Source organism: Bison bison, unplaced genomic scaffold, assembly GCF_000754665.1.
Source record: "Bison bison bison isolate TAMUID 2011002044 unplaced genomic scaffold, Bison_UMD1.0 scf7180017864518, whole genome shotgun sequence".
In the NCBI taxonomy this organism is placed as follows: Eukaryota; Metazoa; Chordata; class Mammalia; order Artiodactyla; family Bovidae; genus Bison; species Bison bison.
In genome coordinates, this window is record NW_011495071.1 from 8,648,175 (window position 1) to 8,666,378 (window position 18,204).

Genomic DNA, 18,204 nt, shown 5'->3' on the forward strand with positions numbered 1-18,204 from the left:
CTCCCACAGAGTCCAAAAGACTGTTCTATACATCTGTGTCTCTTTTGCTGTCTCGCATACAGGGTTATCGTTACCATCTTTCTAAATTCCATATATATGTGTTAGTATACTGTATTGGTGTTTTTCTTTCTGGCTTACTTCACTCTGTACAATAGGCTCCAGTTTCATCCACCTCATTAGACCTGATTCAAATGTATTCTTTTTAATGGCTGAGTAATACTCCATTGTGTATATGTACCACAGCTTTCTTATCTGCTGATGGACATCTAGGTTGCTTCCATATCCTGGCTATTATAAACAGTGCTGTGATGAACATTGGGGTACACGTGTCTCTTTCAGTTCTGGTTTCCTCGGTGTGTATGCCCAGCAGTGGGATTGCTGGGCCATAAGGCAGTTCTATTTCCAGTTTTAAGGAATCTCCACACTGTTCTCCATAGTGGCTGTACTAATTTGCATTCCCACCAACAGTGTAAGAGGGTTCCTTTTTTTCCACACCCTAAAATCCTCACTTTTAACAGTTGCATATTATTACATAACATGACTGTTGTTGCTCAGTCCTGTCTGACTCTCAGCGACCCTATGGGCTGCAGCACACCAGGTTTCCCTGTCCTTCACTATCTCCTGCAAGTTTATGACATCATATATTTAATCATTCCTGTTGTTGGATATTTATTTTGTTTAAAAGCTTTTAATGTAATGACTTTACTTCAGTGTATCTTTCTACATAGCCAGAGATGGAGCCAAGGTAGAATTACTGTGACAGAGAATGTGAATGTTTTAAAGTATGTATTGCCAAAATGCTTAATGAGTAAATGGTGCAATTTTATATTTTTATTAACATCAACAAAAAGAATTGTAATTAAAATTTTTGCATTACCCTTTTAATGACCTTTTTCTCTTTATGAAAATAGTATGTGTTATAAGAATATTTAAAAAACACAGGTGAGCAATGCTAAAAAAAGTTAGAATCTTACCACCTAGAGTCAGACAGTAATTGACAACAGGTAATATACTCATTGCCATTCTTATGTGTTTAGAATCATGCTTGCTGTTTTTTACTAGGAGTATCTTGAACATCTGAGGATGTTATATATTTCTTCTGCCACAGTGATTTTCGAATTACTTCAGGTAATTGCAAAGCAGTTCATTCTTTCTGTTTTTTTATTCTTCCTCTTCCAGACCTCTTCCTGTGCCAAAGCTGCCTCCTGGGGAGCAGTGTGAAAGTGAGGAGGACACAGAGTATATGACTCCTTCCTCTAGGCCCGTGGGACTTCAAAAGCCAGACGTGAAGTGGCCTCCGGAGATAGCACAGAGTTCACGGTAGGTTCACAATAGTCCTGTTAGGGAATTCAGTTGACACCAACTCACTCACCTGCTTGGCTTGCTGCCTGCACATAGCATTATCCAGCCAAAAATAAAGCAGAAAGATGTGTGTAGCCGCTAATGTTTTAAGCTTCTTGCAGCTGTAAGCAGTTCCACTTAACGTTTCTTCAGCATCACAGTAATTTCAAAAACATACACAGCTGTTACTCGTAATAGGAGTCAATCTTATGATATTTACTAGTAGTGACACTGGTGAAGGGAGAGTGTTATCTTGATAGAATCAGGGTCTAGAGAAGTTGTGAATAAGTGACTCCTGGTAAGTCTGCAGATAACAGAGTTCTGTTTCTGAAGATAATTATGCCACTTTCCTTCCGGTCCAGAACGTGTGACTGTGACCAGCAGATCGATAGCTGTACATACGAAGCCATGTATAATATTCAGTCCCAGGTGGCGCCGTCTGTCACAGAGAGTGGTACCTTTGGTGAGTAGTCATTCTGCTACTTTATTGGTTTGTTTATTTAAATTTATTTATCCATTTGGCTATGCCGGGTCTTAGTTGCAGCACTTAGTTGCAGTGGAATCTTTAGTTGTGATGTGTAAACTCTTAGTTGCGGCATGTGGGATCTTAGTTCCCTGACCAGGGATCAGACTTGGGCCCCTTGCATTGGAGACACGGAGTCTTAGCCACTGGACCACCAGGGATGTCCCCAGTTTTGCTGCTTTAACAATCATTGATGTGCCAGAGGAATGAGCTGGTAATGTCTGGCCAATGAAAGCTTGATCTAAGTGAAATATTCTTAAATAATTTTCTTTGCAAAATATCTTTGATCTATGGCAGTAAAGGCCTTTCTTCTCTTTTATTTCTCACAGCCAGTTCCATTTGGGTTTTTCATCCTTCCAGGGCCTGGCGGCCCTTGTGTTATATGGCCTGGACCTGCAGTGCTGGCAGCTAGCTCCCTCTTACTCCCATTGCTTTTCAACATTGATGAAATTCTTGTGTGTGTGGGTGGTGAACACTCAATTCCCATGTTAACTAGCTTACCAAGTTGAAAGTTCAAGAAGGCAGTACATACAACAGGGCCCTTTGGCTGATCTTCCAAGGTGAAATGCAGATGAAAATATTGACTAAATGCTGTAAAGTGGTGCTTGAGTCTTGGATTTCAGTGGCTGTTAACCTTGGCCAGGGTTGCTTTTGACATATTTAGAAAAGTAGAGCTGCAGGATTGGTGCAGATTTTAGGTTCCTTGTTTTTTTTATTTCTACCCACAGGGCCACACAGTGTTTGGCCCATAATGGATATTCAGTAACTGATGCCATATATGCTTGATGAGTGGATGTCCCTGTCCTGAAATGTTAGAGAAGTACATTAGAAAAAGAGGATAACTGCATGAACTTTTGTCTAGGTGAAGGGAATTTGGCTGCAGCCCATGCCAACACTGGCCCTGAGGAGTCAGAAAACGAAGAGGACGGGTATGATGTCCCCAAGCCACCTGTGCCTGCGGTGCTGGCCCGCCGCACGCTCTCTGACATCTCCAACGCCAGTTCCTCCTTTGGCTGGCTGTCCCTGGAAGGTGATCCCCCCACACGTGAGTCTCCAGGCTCCCTCAGGTTTACCCAGAAATGCTGTGTGGCTCCCTATTTATATCAAAACAGAGATGACTGCCTAGGGACAGTAAGTCAGTAGCCGAAAGGAGTGGACCAAAGTGGGAGGAGAGCTGGTCCTGGGACCCAAATTGGGAAGTTAAAGCTGATTTAGACTGTTGAGAATTTTGCCTGACTTAGAAATAAGGTTATTCCTTACACCCTGGCTCTGCCTATGCTGGGGGTAGTAGGCTTTCTGGCTCATCTGAGCATGTGTGATGACAGTGGTAATTCAGCTTGATGATTCGGAGCACACATTCCTGACTTCTAGGCCCTGTCCCGCTGGAAGGGAGGCGTACTGGCTCTGGAAAGCACACTGAGTGGGCCTGGAGCCAGCCCACATTTGGACCTCGACTGTTAAGGGCTGTCCTTCTTGCACCTGTGGCTGCCTGGGAACGCAGCGGCCAGAGTTTCTGTCACTTTAGTGACGGAAGACAGCCTTTAGGACAGCTGGTGAAAAAAGATACATGGCCTCCATTGCCCAAACAGGCAGTGATCCCTTGCCACCCAGCCTTGTTTAATGCTTCTTCACTGTGACCTCAGCTTATTTCTGTTCCTTGATTTGTAAAGGGAGAAATCTAGTGTCTGCTCTGGCCCCTCAGAAATGTTTTTTGACTTATTCAGGCAGTAATGCATGTGAAAATTTGGTGCTCAGTGTAAAGCGTGTTGCAGATGTGTGTGTAGGGCAGCGTGGTCCCCGTCGGTAGGGCAAGTGCATGGTGTCTTTAGAAAGTTGTCCTGCCATGAGAGGAAGGCTGTACACTAAAACCCTTAAAGCTGTAAAAACCCAGCCGTGTGACTGAAGAACACATGGACCCGACTGACAGTGGGTCAGTAATATCTCATACTAACACATTGTTATTAGATGAGGCTTTCTCCCCACCCCCACCCGCCCCCAGATTTGCAAATATTCTCTTTCCGATTTCTTCCAGACTTCACTGAGAGTGCCCAGGTTCCTGAGAGGCCACCCAAGCCGTTCCCTCGGAGAATCAACTCTGAACGGAAAGCAGGCAGCTGTCAGCAGAGCAGTGCTGCCGCCTCGGCCGCTGCCTCCCCGCAGCTCTCCAGCGAGATCGAGAGCCTCCTGAGTCAGGGCTACTCCTATCAGGACATTCAGAAAGCCTTGGTCATTGCCCACAACAACATTGAAATGGCCAAAAACATCCTCCGGGAATTCGTTTCTATTTCTTCTCCAGCCCACGTTGCCACCTAGCACACCCCCTGCCTGCTGCAGCTTAGAGGACCGAGGAGCCGGGAGCTCTTGCTCAAGTAGCACCCAAAAGGGCGGCTAGGTTCCTTTGGAAACTTCACAGTGAGATCTTGCCCTATCTGTGGGGTATCACATCTGTGGTTCCAAGATTTCAAAGCGGTGGACTGAGGACGGAACAGCTAGGAGGCTTGATTCTTTTCTTTGTTTTAAGAGTGCATTTGAAGGTGTCCTTCAGTTCCCACTTGGAAAGAGTGGATTTTTGTGAAATGGTAGCCTACCTGGGGAACAGTCCAGAAAGCAAAAGTACTGTGCTGTAAATCCTAATTGAGGACTTAAGACTTTCTTGGGTTAAGGATATGGTTGTGTGCGTTTTGTCCGTCTGTCTGTGGTTGTGTGTGTCCTGTGATTATAAGATTAACCTGCTGTGTGTGTAAATTCCAGGCAGGGAATTAGCACAAGAGGTTTAGGAAGGAATCTTAAAGACTTCCATCTACTGTGGTTTTCTCCCCAACCCCAGTGTGTGTTACAGCTCAGACACTCCCCTCTGGCTTGGATTACCATGTGCATAGCTGAAGTCTTGTATTTTTAGAACACGTCCCCCCGCCCCGCTCTGTCTTTTCCCTGTCTCCTCCGCCCTCCTCCTCCTCAGTGTCCGTCATTGGCAGTGGGCTTGCTGTGATCAGCCTTACTGATGCCAAGCAGCTTATAGGATGTTCTTTATAATGTGTGATGGTGTTGGTTTGTTTGGTAGATAGATGGGAAAAAAGTACTGTTGCTCTGTCATTATGGTCGTGTTTGATACTCGAAGCGAACACTGGTCACTCCAAAGCACTGTTTCTATAGGAACATTGAATCTGTTTTTAAAAAGATGTTTTAATTATCATAATTACATAATGACTGATATGAGATAGAGGCCTTCAGATACATTCCATGCTCTCCCCAGAAAGTAGTCTGCGGGAGCCAGTTGCCTTGGTGCCAGGTATGTGTTCTAATGTAGGTCATGAGATTTTCTACTTAATGGAAAGGGGAAATCATTTGTTTCCGGCATGGCTTTCTGGCCCAAATACCATGAAGCACTTAGGAAGCTCCGTTCACACGCTCTCTACCTTGTTATACATAAAATGCACACAGCAGACAATAAGGATTTCTCTCTTCAGCTTTTCTTCCCAGTGAATTTCAGCTTATATGGGTGTCTCCCTGTGATAATGAGCCAGGTTATATTTTCAGAGATGAGTGTTTTCTTTGCTCTTTACGGAGGCAGGGGATATCACTCCAGGGTAGCACAGCAGTCTGCTGACAGTTAGCACCAACCCTACACTGGTGCTGCCTGGCGACTCGCTTTTCTCTTCGTGCCTATGGCTTTGGGAATGTAGCATTTCCTTCTTCCTCCCCGTCCCCTTTCTTTTTCCCTTTAGCTCTCAGATACTCTTTAGTGACTGTGTTCCCTATGGTCTTTAGACATCACTGGTGTAATCAATGCCTTTACTGCACTCAGACAACATTGACAAGCCCTGCAGCTTGTGCCCTTGCCAGCTGGTAAAGAAGACTCAGAGTTCGTTGGTCTGTTCCTGTAGATGCTGCCAAGGGACCTCTTGATTTCAGTTAGTTCTCCAGCCTGAGCCTTTTAACTGACTTCCCTGGCAGTGGGTAACCTTCCTCCTGGTCAGAAACAAGCCTGCTCCTTGATAAACCCACCTGCCTCACAATCTAAAACCTGGTTTTGTCTCACAATCCAAACAGAAATGACTTTGCATCTGTTTTCTTTCCCATGTTATCATCTTTGGACTTAAAGCTTTTTCTAACTCTTTTCTTAGCTTTCAGTTACTCCTAGATCTTTTGTTTTTCTCCTCTTGCCTCCGAGCCATTTACATTCCCAGAGTGGATGGTTTGGGGATTCTTGCTGAATTGCCGTGGTTACCCAGTGTCTTCCCTTTATGGCAGAAAATGATACAGCCCCCAGCAGGTGCAGGAGGGCCTGAATCTGGGTGGAGGGGGCAGAGGAAGGCGACAGAGAGTAGGAAAGAGGAAGCTGGTGTCTCCCGCTGAAAGCCAGTGTAGAGCTTCACTCGTGGCAGCACTCAGTTTTGCACTTTGTTCAGATGTGGAAGGCCTAGGTGAGGAACTGGAAAACATGGCGGCAGCCTGCATGCCTCTGCTGCTGGAGATTTTCCTCATCTGCAGATACTGCCTGTAGCCTGAAGATCTGTCAAGAGAACAAAGCAGTGGTTCTGCAAATCCTTTGTCTTTTCAAAGTGCATGCAAAGTCTTCTTTGAAGATTATGTCCTTACTTATATACGCTAAAGGCAAGCTTATCCTTTTTTTTTTCATAATGATTCATTGGGTCATTCAGTACTCAACAGTTCATTGAGTACCTGTGTGGTTCATTGGGTCAGCCCTCAGACTCGGTGTTGAACATATGCACCATTACTTGGCCTGGTTCTTAGCTTGTCGGTTGTTTGTCTATGGGCACTCAGGGTCTCAGACCTTTCTGTGAGAGGTTCCTTTGGGTGCTCTGAGTTCATGCCTGGGTCTGAGCCTGAGATTGCTGGGTGAGCCTCAGGCAAGTTTTTGCATGGCTCTTGTTTTGAGGATATTTCCAAAACCCTAATTTCTTAAATTTTCCCTTGAGGCACCAGTCACCCATGCTTCATCCTCAGTTTGTGTGGCAGTTTTTAATTCTTTGGTTCTGCTCTGAATTTAACTAAATTGCCCTTTGACAAGTGGGCTTTGAATGTTGCCATTTGGAGCAATCACATCCCCTTTCTCCCTCTAAATTACAAATGGTTCCTCCTCTGTTAGCTATCAGGTAAGTAAGGTAAAAACCACTTTGCTGTTTTCCCTTTGCTCAAATGCATTAGGCTCTTCGGTTCAGCCCTGCTTCCCCATGTCTCCCTGGACTGCTTTCCACAGCCCTCCTTGATGCTGGGTGGCTGTTTCATCCACTGCCCCTGCCATACTCCTTCCATTAAAGTCAGGGGTTCTCAAGGTGGAAAAAAACCTGTGGGCTCAGTGATACACCTACCTCCCTTTAGGTAAATAATAGATTTGGCAGTCTGTCGTCTCAGCATTTATCTGTTAATATCAGTAGTGGTATATACCTGTGGGTGGCCATGCTGTCCCCTAACTCTCTTTGTGCCCCTAGCCCTGCTCTGCGTGTTGTGCCATCCTTCTGTTCTTTTGCTTCTCATGCAGACTCTTAACACCAGGGCCCAGGGTGTGGGATAGTACTGCTAGTATCATTTAGCTGTTTTGTGGATTTAGAAGAAAAATTAGGGGGGTTGCTATTTCTCACACTTGAAATATTTATTTCCTCTATAGAAAAGTAAAATATATTTTATGGTCCAATCAGAAACCTCACACATGAATTTTGAATATTTGCTTGCAAAGTAGGGACCAGCTGTATGTTCCCTTTAACAAGATCTTGATCTTTTTGCATGTGACCAGCAATGGTGTTAGTGCAGAATATTCTCCTACCTCACGTCATGAGAGGCAGAGGGGTACAGGCCGTTTTCCCAAACTGTAAATCTCCTCTCTTGCTGTTGGCCTTTCTGACTCTGCAGTGACCACTGCCCATGGAATAACGATTCTGACCATTGGCCTGGCTCTCACAGAGTGTGTGTTCATTCAGCAGGTAGTTCTGAGTGAAAACCATGAGCCTGGAGTGCCAGCTCTGTGTTCTCCCTGCCACCACAGGGCGGTTTACTGATGTCGAGGAATTGTGCTTGGACTGTCTAGCATGTGCATTTGGCCCTAAAATGCCCATTCCCAGTTCACTTGTGCAGTTTATAGTCACAGCTCTGTGCAGACATACGTTTCCTTATAGAGCTGTCCTGGTTAAGAATCAGTTCAAGATGCTCCCTTTAACCCCTGTTATCTTCCTATAGTTTTGACAATGTCTGGGAGATTCCTCCATGTAAGTCTCATGGATTACCCACCATTTTTATGTGTTTACAGCCTGTTTGGTGGGTCTGTTCATCGGCTCAGAGTTGCACAGTAGGGCAGTCAAATGTTTAAGGAAAGCATCTGCCTATAGTCCCCTTTCCACTCTAGTGCCTTCCTTGATCTTTTTACTCAGCTGCTTGTATTCCTATTTCCCTTTATTAGGAAGTTTTCTTATGACCCTTCTAGGTTTTCAATCATTCCACAACCTTTCTGCTAATCCTGTGTCTCTTTAGAAGGGCTGAAGTTTCGAGAGGAGGATGAGCACCTGTCTCTAGGTCCTGATGGTCCACCAGTTGTTTGGTCTCCCAAGAGCCAGGCAGTGAAGTAGACTGAACTCAGTTCTCAGAAATGTCAGCCTATATAGGAGTATGGAGCTTAGAGACCCTGGAACTTAGTGTAAGAGTCAACACGTTATTCTCCTCCTGGATTTTCAATGCCCTAGAAATTTGATCTGAAGTATTCTCAGCATAAAGCATTACTATTACTTTGATCTCAGTCTACATTAGCAGCCTCATGTTAGAAATGCATGTTGCCACTTAATGCATGGAGGAGGGTGCATAGTGGAAGAAGGTCAAGGCTGTATATTTGACCATCCTGTTGAGCAGTCCTTCGGATACAAGAAACAGAAGAATTCAAGTAGAAGAAAGGAGGGAGTCATCAGGATGCAGAGTATCTCCCAGAACCCAGCGAAGCAGTACAGTTGATTCTGCATGGAGCAGAGAAACTTTGCAACTTGACCTTTCTCCTCCAAGTAAATCTGTTTGTCAGTAATGTGTGGCCCTGAAATCAGAACCCTAGTCCTCATGACCCCCCAGTTTTAGGGATCCTCGCTTTAACAGATACCCAGCTCCTCTTGTTCATATTCTCAAGGAAGACTGTCATCAGCCCAGCATATTGATCAGGTGTGAACACCCAACCAGTCAGCCTTTGCCACACAGGGCAGCAGCCGCATGTTCAGGTGAGAAGAAGGGGCAGTGGGAGGTTCTGACTGGAGGTGAGAGAGACCCTAAATCATTTTGGGTTGGCCAAAAAGTTCGATCAGCTTTTGTGTATGATGTCATGACATGAAAACTCAAATGCACTTTTTGGGCAAACCAATACTTCAGTAGTAAAGTTTACCATACTGCTTTCTCGAGAGGGGAAAGGCAGGCGTGGGACTGTATCTGGGACATTGAAGAAATGCTTAGGTTAACGTTAACTTGGGTTACTGTCTTCACTGCTTCTTTATTGCCTGTTTTTCTTTCCCTTATGAGGCCTGGCATCCAAGATTTCTTCCCTCTTTCTTCAGGACCCGTTTCTTCTGTTCCAGAGCTAGTCTGTCCTTAGGTGACATTTCTTAGCCTTCATTTAATCTCAGGTTTCTGGCTGGCTTTCGGTTTCTTCAGAGAGCAGATCCCAAACCCCCTGTCGCCCCTGCCTGTGGACTTCTGGGCTCTCTTCAGGTTTTAGTGCTGAGAACATCCTCATTCTCCAGGCGCGTGGCCTCAGTCCCTCCACGCCCTCCTCCCCGCCCTCTTATCTAGTCTCCTCTGCAGTGATGTCCTCAGGCAGGCCTTCTGCGGTACCTCAGAAACTACTTTGCAGTGAGAATTTATGACACTGGGACAGTTGCCAGGATGTGAATTAGGTATAGATTCCAGTTGAGAGTTGCTCCTGAGAGCTCTTTCAACAGGATGCATCTGTCCTCTCTGTCCGGTTGCTTCCTTTGTCATCCTGTAGTAAAGGCTTTATTTGTTGGTTTTTTAAAGCCATGCTTCTGCTTGCCTGAATCTTCTGATCTTATTTCTCTCATCCCAGAGCCTGTCCCTTGTTATTAATGCATTTCATAATTACTTACAACTTTTTAAAACTACTGGAGTCATTTGATGTACATTGAAGTCACCTAATAATCCAAAGATACACACTGAGGCCCGTGGTAAAGGCTAGGGCCTGTGTGTTTGAAATTCCTTCTGGGCTCCAGAATTCAGGGGCAGAGGGACAGCAGTGCCACTTGGCTTCACCGAGTCCTAGGAAGTCTGGGTTGGTTTCAGAGAGGGAGCACCAATGTTTCTTATTTCCGGAAAATAGCCCAGGAGTGAGTGGGGGAGTCGGGGTGGGGAGAGCCAGGCCTGCCTGGGGGCCTCCTGGCAGTCTTCTGGAGAACACAGTGCCAAAGGGCCAGCTGTTGACTAACAGACTAACAACTGTTTGGACATCTTGCTGCCCCTTCCCTTGTTCAGTGCTTGAGAAAAATGTAGCTGACCACTCGCTGTGTGTGTAGAGAGCAGAGGCTGAACGCCAACCTACTGATCTGGCAGTGGAACAAATCAGAGTTCTCATGCCCGGCCCCAGATTCTTATCCAGCCCCCAAAATGTGAGAGGCGCCCTTCACAAATTCTCCTGCCGCTGGATCACTTTGGGAGGCCAGGGGATCCTGCTCGGTACCGGCTGGCTGAGCCTCCGCAGGCCTGGCGCTGCTTCCGTGCTGGGCCCCGCGTTGGCGGGGTGTGTGCCTGCACCCAGCACTCTGACATAGGTGCTAGCGTGCCCTGAGCGTCAGTCCCTCCTCCCCACCTCCCTCTGACCGCGTTTTGTGGCCGAGGAAGCTGTGCTTATGGCTGTCTGGAAGCTGATGGGGCAGGGGACTGCTTACAAGGCTGTAGACCACGTGTATTCTCTTCCTTGGCTTCTTCCTTCTGCTGTTGGGGTGAGTGAGCCTGCAGGCGCCAGGCCCACGAGAGTGGATGCCTCCTGACCTGCCCGTCTCATCCTTGTTCTAGTGTCTTGGCCTTGGCCTCCTGCTGAAATGTGTGGCAGGGGCGTGGCAGCTAGGAGGTACCTCCTCCCTCTGCTTTCTGGCTGTGGTGACTTGGTATTTTTAACCTTATATATCTTTTTCCTTTGTTCAAAACAAAACAATTTTTAGCACACTGAAAAAAAAAAAAAAAAAAACCAAACATTTTGTGCCTTTCTAAGGCAGCACTGTATCCCAGGCTGCATTTTAGGACTTAATATGGAAATACCAGAGTCTTAGCTCCTCTACCTTGAGTGTCATTAGTTCTCTAGTCTGGGGGAGAGGAAGTGTCTCCGTGCGGCCGGCGGGGTGGCACCCAGGTGCAGCGGGTCAGCGTTCCCTTCTCCCAGCCACAGTGCTGAGTTGGAAGAAACGAGCATTGTACCCCAGGATCGTTTGGTTGGCTCCAGTCAAAACCTTAATTGTCAGGTTGGATGTTCTGTACTCAGCAGGAGACAGAACGTTCCATGACAGCCAGGTGTCCTCTCGACCGTCTCAAGTGATGCAGCCTCCCGATCCTGTCAGTGACCCACCTGCATGGAACAGTGTAGGGTGGACTCCCGAGAAGAGGCGGTTGTCTGTCTGGTCTTGTCTTGATGCTGGATCCTGAACTGGCCTAGACCTCCTGCCTCTCTCTTAAGACTTGGCTTTCCTTTCATTTGAAAACTTCAGTCATAGAGCATTAAGCAGATGGTGCCTCTGCAGGGGCGAGTTTTCCCCTGGGCAGGGCGGCAAGGACCACGTACCGGAACAGAAGCCTGTCCTCAGTATAGTGGCCACTGTAGGTTTCAACAACAACTAAAGTTTTCTGTATAATGACGTTTTACTTGCCTCTTTCCCTCTTCTCAGCTCTTCCTTGCCTATAACTTAATAAAGAATTGGGAGATAGAAACAGTTCTTTTCAAAGTCCTCCTTATTCAGGATTTTGACATTCTTGGCCTGGGTGGGGCTGGAGAGAACTTGATGCTTTCTCCAGAATGAAGAGTCCCATTTGTATATCAGTGTTAAAAATAAAACAAAATGAAACCTTAGATGAGATTTTTGTGGACTATTTTAAAAATGTGTCATTAATATAAAAAAATTATATTAGCAGTATTTAATCATTCTCACCTGTAAAGAATAAAACAGAAGGTAAATATTCTTACAGAGAATAGCAGAGCTTTAAGAGTCATTTTCATTTTAAGTCCATTTTGTTTTGCCAATGTATTAATGTTTAGAGGTTCTGTTATACTAATGTTATTTATTAATTTTTTTCACTTCCATACACAGTTAACTAAAGAGCTTTTTCAGGCACCCATGTCTGTAAAAAATATTTTTAAATAAAGTTTCTTTTGTTGTAGCAGACCAGAGTTCTTGCTCATTCCTGGGTCAGGGAGTAATACATTGGGGAACTATAGGGCCAGATGTATAACCCCACCAGTTCATCACCAGACGTCCGTTCTGCTACCTGGAGGGCCGTCTAAATGACAGGAAAGGGGCAAAAACTCTCTGCCGACAGCTCACCAGGCTCTGCAAGCTGGTGATCAGGGCAGCTGTGCTGCTAAGGAGCAAGGTTATCCTCTGTGTTAGAGCTCGAACCCCCTGCTGAGAAGCAGAGATGCCCTCTGGTCCCCGCTTTTTGGCATGGTTCCAACTGCAGGCCCCAGGCTGCTGTGGTACCCATGATGAATAAAAAACTGTGTAAGATTAAGGGACAATTAAGCTTTATTTTTCATATATATATATATATATACACACACAATATATAAAAAGGAAACAATTTGCAAATTTACAACCTAACAAAACTGTATATATACACACACGCACACACACATACACGCAGATACACATACACACCCCAAAGCTCTAGCCAGGCCCATTTCTCATCTCCAAGTACCATTCTCCCATTAGAACCCTGGTGCTAATATAACTTTATAGCCTTAACCCTTGTAAAGGACAATCTGGACCTCATCTCCAGCCCCCACCCCTAGCATTCAGTCATAATGTGATTCCTAGAGAGGGTGGGGGGAGCCAAGTGAAAGGGTGCTCGGGCCCAATGGCCTTCACTCCGGAAAGCTGTGCCCGGCATCCTCACTGACTATCCTGTAAGGAACACCACCAGGTCCTGGCTTCAGCCCAGGGAAAGAAAGGAGTGTTGCAAAAGGGACTCCAGAGGCAGGCAGGCAACTGCTTCCATTTACTGTGGGGGGGTTCTCCCCACAACCTAAGTGAGGAGCAACCCTCACCCGCGGAGAGAGGCCTGGGCTCACCTCAGCCACACTTCAGCAATATGACTGGATTAGGAAGCCAGCCCTGGAGCAGGAAGTCAGCTCAAGATAAACAGGCTACCTAATTTGGTTGCTGGTAGAAGACCGGTACTTACATCCATAATGTGTAAAGAGAAAACAAGTTCTGTAAGAAACTCTCCTATGCATTTCTGGGATACTGAGGGCCCCTCCTTGGTCTCAACAAATTGAGACCGTGGTGGACAGGTCCCCAAAGAGGGGGCCTCCAGGGCCACACGAGGTCTTTCTCAGGACAGCTCGGGTCGTGGCCCACATGCCCTCTGAAACGGGGTCTGCAGGTGAGCTGGAGGGGGGTCTTCTCTACTTCAGTAGTCCACTTTAGAGGCTTTGGCGACCATCCTGAGTGCTGGGGAGGAGGGTGAGCAGGGAACGGGGGAGGTTCCAGGCAGGGGAGGGAGCGCTGTGTGATTCAGCGGCTAGTGCCTCAGATCGATGTATTTCTCTCCCTAAAGATGGGTGAAGAGCAGAAGTGAGGCAGGAATTCAAAGACACAGACCAGGGTTTAGGTGTGAGCACTAAAAGGGAGGAGGGACCGAAGCCACAGCTGATGGACTGGGTGCAGCGCCTGGAGGGAAGAAGCCAGGGTGGGGTGGGGGCGGGGGGTGGCAGGGCAGGGAATGAGAGATGAGACCCCAAATCACACTGGGCCGCACGTCACACCTAGTGATGTGAGCCACCAGCGCCTTTCAGCAGTGGTGATGGACTGGGTCCTGCTCTTGGTCCTGGGGGCTACCTTCTCCGGGGTCCCTCAGCCACCTGCCTGGCCCTACCGTCTGTGAGTAGTGTTAGGGAGGCGAGGTGGGAGCTGCTCCCCATTGGAGACAGGAAGGATGAAGGACAGAGTTAGTGTTCAGCAACCGTCAGCCCCTGCTGCTCCCAATCCCTGAAGACTGTCAGGCTCTGGCCACAGGAACTGCCTCCTACCTGGTCTCCTGGAGCCCTCTTGTCACCGCTGCTGCCCTGAAGGAGGCCCATCTCTTCTGGGAGCTTATCTGACTTAACTTCAACTACAAATTCGCTCTTACGAGACGGGGGCAGCGTGCTGGGAGGAGGGAGGGAGGCAAGAGGTTGGCAACTTGAGGGCAAGGGAAGGGGGGCTGTCAGGAGGGATGGGGCACTGGGTGATGACGGGCCCTTGGGTGTTCTGGGCCAGCTCGGGGAAGGGCAACAGGGAAGAAGGGAAGCAGTGTGGTGGAAGGAGCTGGGTAGTGGTGGGAAAGCAAGTGCCCCACTCCTGCTCCTGACGGGCGAGTGGGCCGGGGGCTGGCGGGGCAACGTCCCCGAGGAGGCAGCAAGCTGGCAGCATGAGATGGGGGGGTGGGTGTGCAAGATGCCAGGTACCGTGCTTACATCTCTTGTTTGCCTGACCGTCCACAAGGCAGCTTGCCCTTCTTGTAGAAGAAATAGAGGACAGCACCCAGCAAGGCCAGGACCAGGACGCACACGGTCACAGCCACGATGACCACACCCTTGCTTTCGGGCTCTGTCAGCTTCTTCTCTGTTCCACAGAGACACTCGGAGTCACTCCCTGCCCCAGGCTGCCACGTTACCATCACTGCCCTGCCCAGTCCAGGGCTGATGGAAGGTTGGCAGCTGCCCAGAGCTCCCCTGGGCTGGGCAGGGCAGAATGAGGGTGCCCAGTCTGGCCCAGCTCACCTGTTGAGGTGCCATTGGCTCTGGCAGGGGGGCTGACGGTGGAGGTACTGAGGTTGCTGGTTCTGTTGGAGTCTGGGGTGGAAGACATGAAATGGATTGGGGTCAGGGGTGGGATAGGAATGAGCCCGACGTGGGCTGGTTCCCACCCCCTCTGCAGGACCCAGCCCTTACCCAGCTCCAGGAAAATGATGGTGGTGTTTCTGCCCAGGGAGTTGGAGGCCACGCACTCAGCGCCTGTCTCCAACAGCTCTGGGGTCACCAGGACGTTCAGGACACTCAGGACACTCTGCGGCTCCTGGTCTTGCTCATTTGCCTACAAGGAAGGCGACGCGGCTCAGGGGTGGGAGGGTGTCGGGCGGTGGCAGCAGAGCCCGCAAGGGGACGGCCCAGCAACTGGGAGGCTGCCGTGTGCCCACTCACCGTGCCCTGGATGCTCCACATGATGCTGGGCCGAGGGTGCCCCGAGGCTTCACAGGACAGATTCAGCACCGAGTTCTCCTTCACCCACATCTTCTTCTCCCTTAATGCCATCCACGGGGGCCCTGCGTGAGGGCAGGGCGGGTTAAGACAGCACACTCTGCCAGCCCGCCACCCACTCCCGCACTAGAGTGCCCCAGGGCAACAGGTGATTTCTGGCCCCCAAAGAGCTTGAAAACACTGACCAACTCAAGGGCCTCACCAAAAATGGCCACGTTGACCAGCTGGGAGCGGTTCAGGCCGGGAACGCTGGGCACAGAGGCCAGGCAGCGGTAGCCTCCCCCTTCCTCCCGTTTCAGGTTGTGTAACTGGAGCGCCTGCCCCTTTGCCAGTAACTTGCCTGTCTGGGGTGAGAGACGGGTCAGAGGTCACTCCCAGGCCCACCCATCCCCCCAGAGCTCTGGGCCCACCTGGGTACCTTTTCTCTCAGCCACTGGAACTGAAGGTCCTGGTTGCTCTCGGCCTCACAGTTCAGAGTGAGGCTGCTGCCCTCCTGGCTCTCAGGGGCTGCGGGGCTCACCCGGACATCAGACACATCTGGGGGTGCAGCAGTGGGGTCAGGCAGGGCAGGGCAGATTGGATTCCCTCTTGCCCCAGCCTGGCCCCCCTGTCCTGGGCCCCCAGCCCCTCACAGTTCACCACCAGCTCCTGTTGGTCACTCTGCAGCGATGTCGTGGTCTCCAAGTCCAGGCCCTGACATTCATAGCGGCCACTATGCTCCTTCTGGGCGGGATCCAAGACCAGGACCCCGTTGTCATCTGTCCTCTCTTCCTCCATCTCCCTGGTGTGGAGGTTCTGGGAGAGGACGAAGGCATGATCAGAGCGGACCTCCAGCCATTCCTGCATGCCCGCCTCCACCCAGAACAGAGGGTTCCGCACCTGCTTGATGATGCTGAAGTGGGGCTGGGGGTTGCCATCAGCCAAACACCTGATTTCCACACGGTCCCCCTCCTTCAGCATCCCCTCAGGCTCCACTTCCAACCACACTCTCTCTGCCGGGTCTGCACAGGCAAAGGGGACAGTCCTCAGTCCAAGAGCGGCCTCTGCACCAGGAGGGCAGAAGCTTGCAGGACTCAGCCCCACTGTGAAGAGTCGGTACTCACAGAAAACAGGGACGGTGACCTCCTTAGATTCTTTCATGTGGTTCCCGCTGGGCAGCCGGTAGCTGAGCTCACAGTAAAACTGGGCATCTTTGTCCTCCTTGGACACCTGTGCCTGCAGAACGCTGCGCAAGGTAAACAGACCATTCGACTCCTCCGTCTGGGATGACTGGATGTGGACCCCTGGGCAGGGAGGAAGGGGAGAAGGGTTCGGTGGGTCTCAGCTCCACCTCCATCCCCACCCTGTGGTGTCCTGAGTCGGGGAAGGAGTGGCAGGGGAGCCGCTGTAGAGGGCCATGGATCCTTATGAATGCCACCTGCAGCCGTTCAACCCAGCTATTTACTGCTTGTTATCTACCCTAAACACACATGGGCACTCATACAAGGGTGTGTGCAAATAATACTGCAGTGATTTAAAAATAAAGAGAAAACACTCTGGACGTCTACTAACCAGAATGAATGGTGAGCTAGACCATATTATAGCTATATTATATATTACATTATAGCTCAGCCATGTGAAGTGCTGGGCAGTAGGTAAACGATCAGGTAGATCTAAACAGAGCGATCCAGCAAGATTTCCGGGACTTGTTGTCAAAAGGGAAACAGTGTAGGGCAGGCCGTGCCCTTCAGATCAGGGTTTCTCTACCTCAGCACTGAGATTTGGAGCCAGAAGTACTCTGTGCCCTGTGGGATGTTTACAGCATCCTTGGCCTCACTAACCGCCCCCCCCAGATGCCAGTTGCATCTCTCCATTTGCAACAACCAAAAATATTTCCAGACACTGCCAAGTGTCCCAGAGGAGAGCAAGATCAGCCTTAGAAGAGAACCACTGATTTAAGTAATAAAAAACAAACCCTATATAGTCCTAGATATATTTACATGTGTGAGTAAGGACCTAGAAATAGGCTTGAAAGAACACATGCACACTGGCAGCAGAGATATTTCTGGGAGGGGGGTCTGGGGCAGGAAGGAAATTTTCCTTCTAGATTTTCTGAAAAGTTTGAACTCTAATGATAATATTTTCATGGATGGCTTGTGTACTTGAAAAAAGAAAAGTACAAGAGTGATTCCCCTGGCGGTCCAGTGATTAAAGACTCCGTGCTCCCAACGCAGGGGTCATGGGTTTCGTTCCTGGTCGGGGAGCTAAGATCCGGCATGCCTCACAGCAAAGGAAAAGTGCAAAGTGGCCCCCATACAGTGCCACAAGCACGGCTTCTAAGGGCAGAGAGGGTGACTTACGGTTCTTCTCCTCCTTCAGGGACTGGCCGTTCTTGTACCAGGTGACTTGAGGAACAGGGTACCCATTCCTTCCGACACAGGTGGCAACCTAAGGAGGACAGGGTGTGAGTCTTCCTAACTCTGTGACCCGGCCAAGCTACCCTCTCTGAGCTCCTGCCTACCCGCCTCCCCCAACCCCGGGCCACCCCAGCAGACCTCACCTCCACAGGCTCCTCACTGTTCACAGAAATGCCCAAGGTATTGACCTGGATGCTTGGCTCCTCCGGAGCTTCTACAAGGGAGAGAGATGGGGAGGCGTGTGGGCCCACCGCTTCCCATGCCCCACGCTGCCCACAAGGCACGGACAGGGCACTCACTGTAGACACGGAGCCGGATGCGGTGCTCCTGAGCTCGGCGCTTGCCCTGGCACGTGAAGATGCGGTCATCGTGGGGGGTGACGCCGGTCAGGACCAGAGTAGTCCCTTTGTCCTGGAGGCTGAGCCGGTTGTGGTACTCCCCAGGCTCACTCTGGCCCTGGCCCTGACGGACACGGAAGATGAGCATCCGCTTCTCCTTGT

The 18,204-nt window shown here is 49.3% G+C and overlaps 2 protein-coding genes across 3 annotated transcripts in view; one reads left to right on the forward strand and one right to left on the reverse strand.

The window, feature by feature from the left end:
* Window positions 1–11,782, forward strand: part of CBL (Cbl proto-oncogene, E3 ubiquitin protein ligase) — a 74,083-nt gene extending 62,301 nt beyond the window's left edge. For both annotated transcript variants that reach the window (XM_010830460.1, XM_010830461.1), the window contains 4 exons: window positions 1,180–1,320; window positions 1,704–1,804; window positions 2,727–2,909; window positions 3,897–11,782. In XM_010830460.1, the coding sequence (XP_010828762.1) occupies window positions 1,180–1,320; window positions 1,704–1,804; window positions 2,727–2,909; window positions 3,897–4,177 (706 nt within the window). In that variant the 3' untranslated portion in view covers window positions 4,178–11,782. The remainder of the gene's footprint in view (window positions 1–1,179; window positions 1,321–1,703; window positions 1,805–2,726; window positions 2,910–3,896) is intronic.
* Window positions 11,783–12,576: 794 nt separating this feature from the next.
* Window positions 12,577–18,204, reverse strand: part of MCAM (melanoma cell adhesion molecule) — an 11,401-nt gene continuing 5,773 nt past the window's right edge. The window contains exons 7-20 of the mRNA XM_010830656.1: window positions 18,004–18,199; window positions 17,848–17,918; window positions 17,648–17,735; window positions 16,412–16,591; window positions 16,188–16,309; window positions 15,941–16,103; window positions 15,727–15,845; window positions 15,511–15,652; window positions 15,252–15,373; window positions 15,003–15,144; window positions 14,832–14,903; window positions 14,526–14,673; window positions 14,100–14,217; window positions 12,577–13,621 (exon numbers count right to left, since the gene is read on the reverse strand). Of these exons, the coding sequence (XP_010828958.1) occupies window positions 13,592–13,621; window positions 14,100–14,217; window positions 14,526–14,673; window positions 14,832–14,903; window positions 15,003–15,144; window positions 15,252–15,373; window positions 15,511–15,652; window positions 15,727–15,845; window positions 15,941–16,103; window positions 16,188–16,309; window positions 16,412–16,591; window positions 17,648–17,735; window positions 17,848–17,918; window positions 18,004–18,199 (1,713 nt within the window). The 3' untranslated portion in view covers window positions 12,577–13,591. The remainder of the gene's footprint in view (window positions 13,622–14,099; window positions 14,218–14,525; window positions 14,674–14,831; window positions 14,904–15,002; window positions 15,145–15,251; window positions 15,374–15,510; window positions 15,653–15,726; window positions 15,846–15,940; window positions 16,104–16,187; window positions 16,310–16,411; window positions 16,592–17,647; window positions 17,736–17,847; window positions 17,919–18,003; window positions 18,200–18,204) is intronic.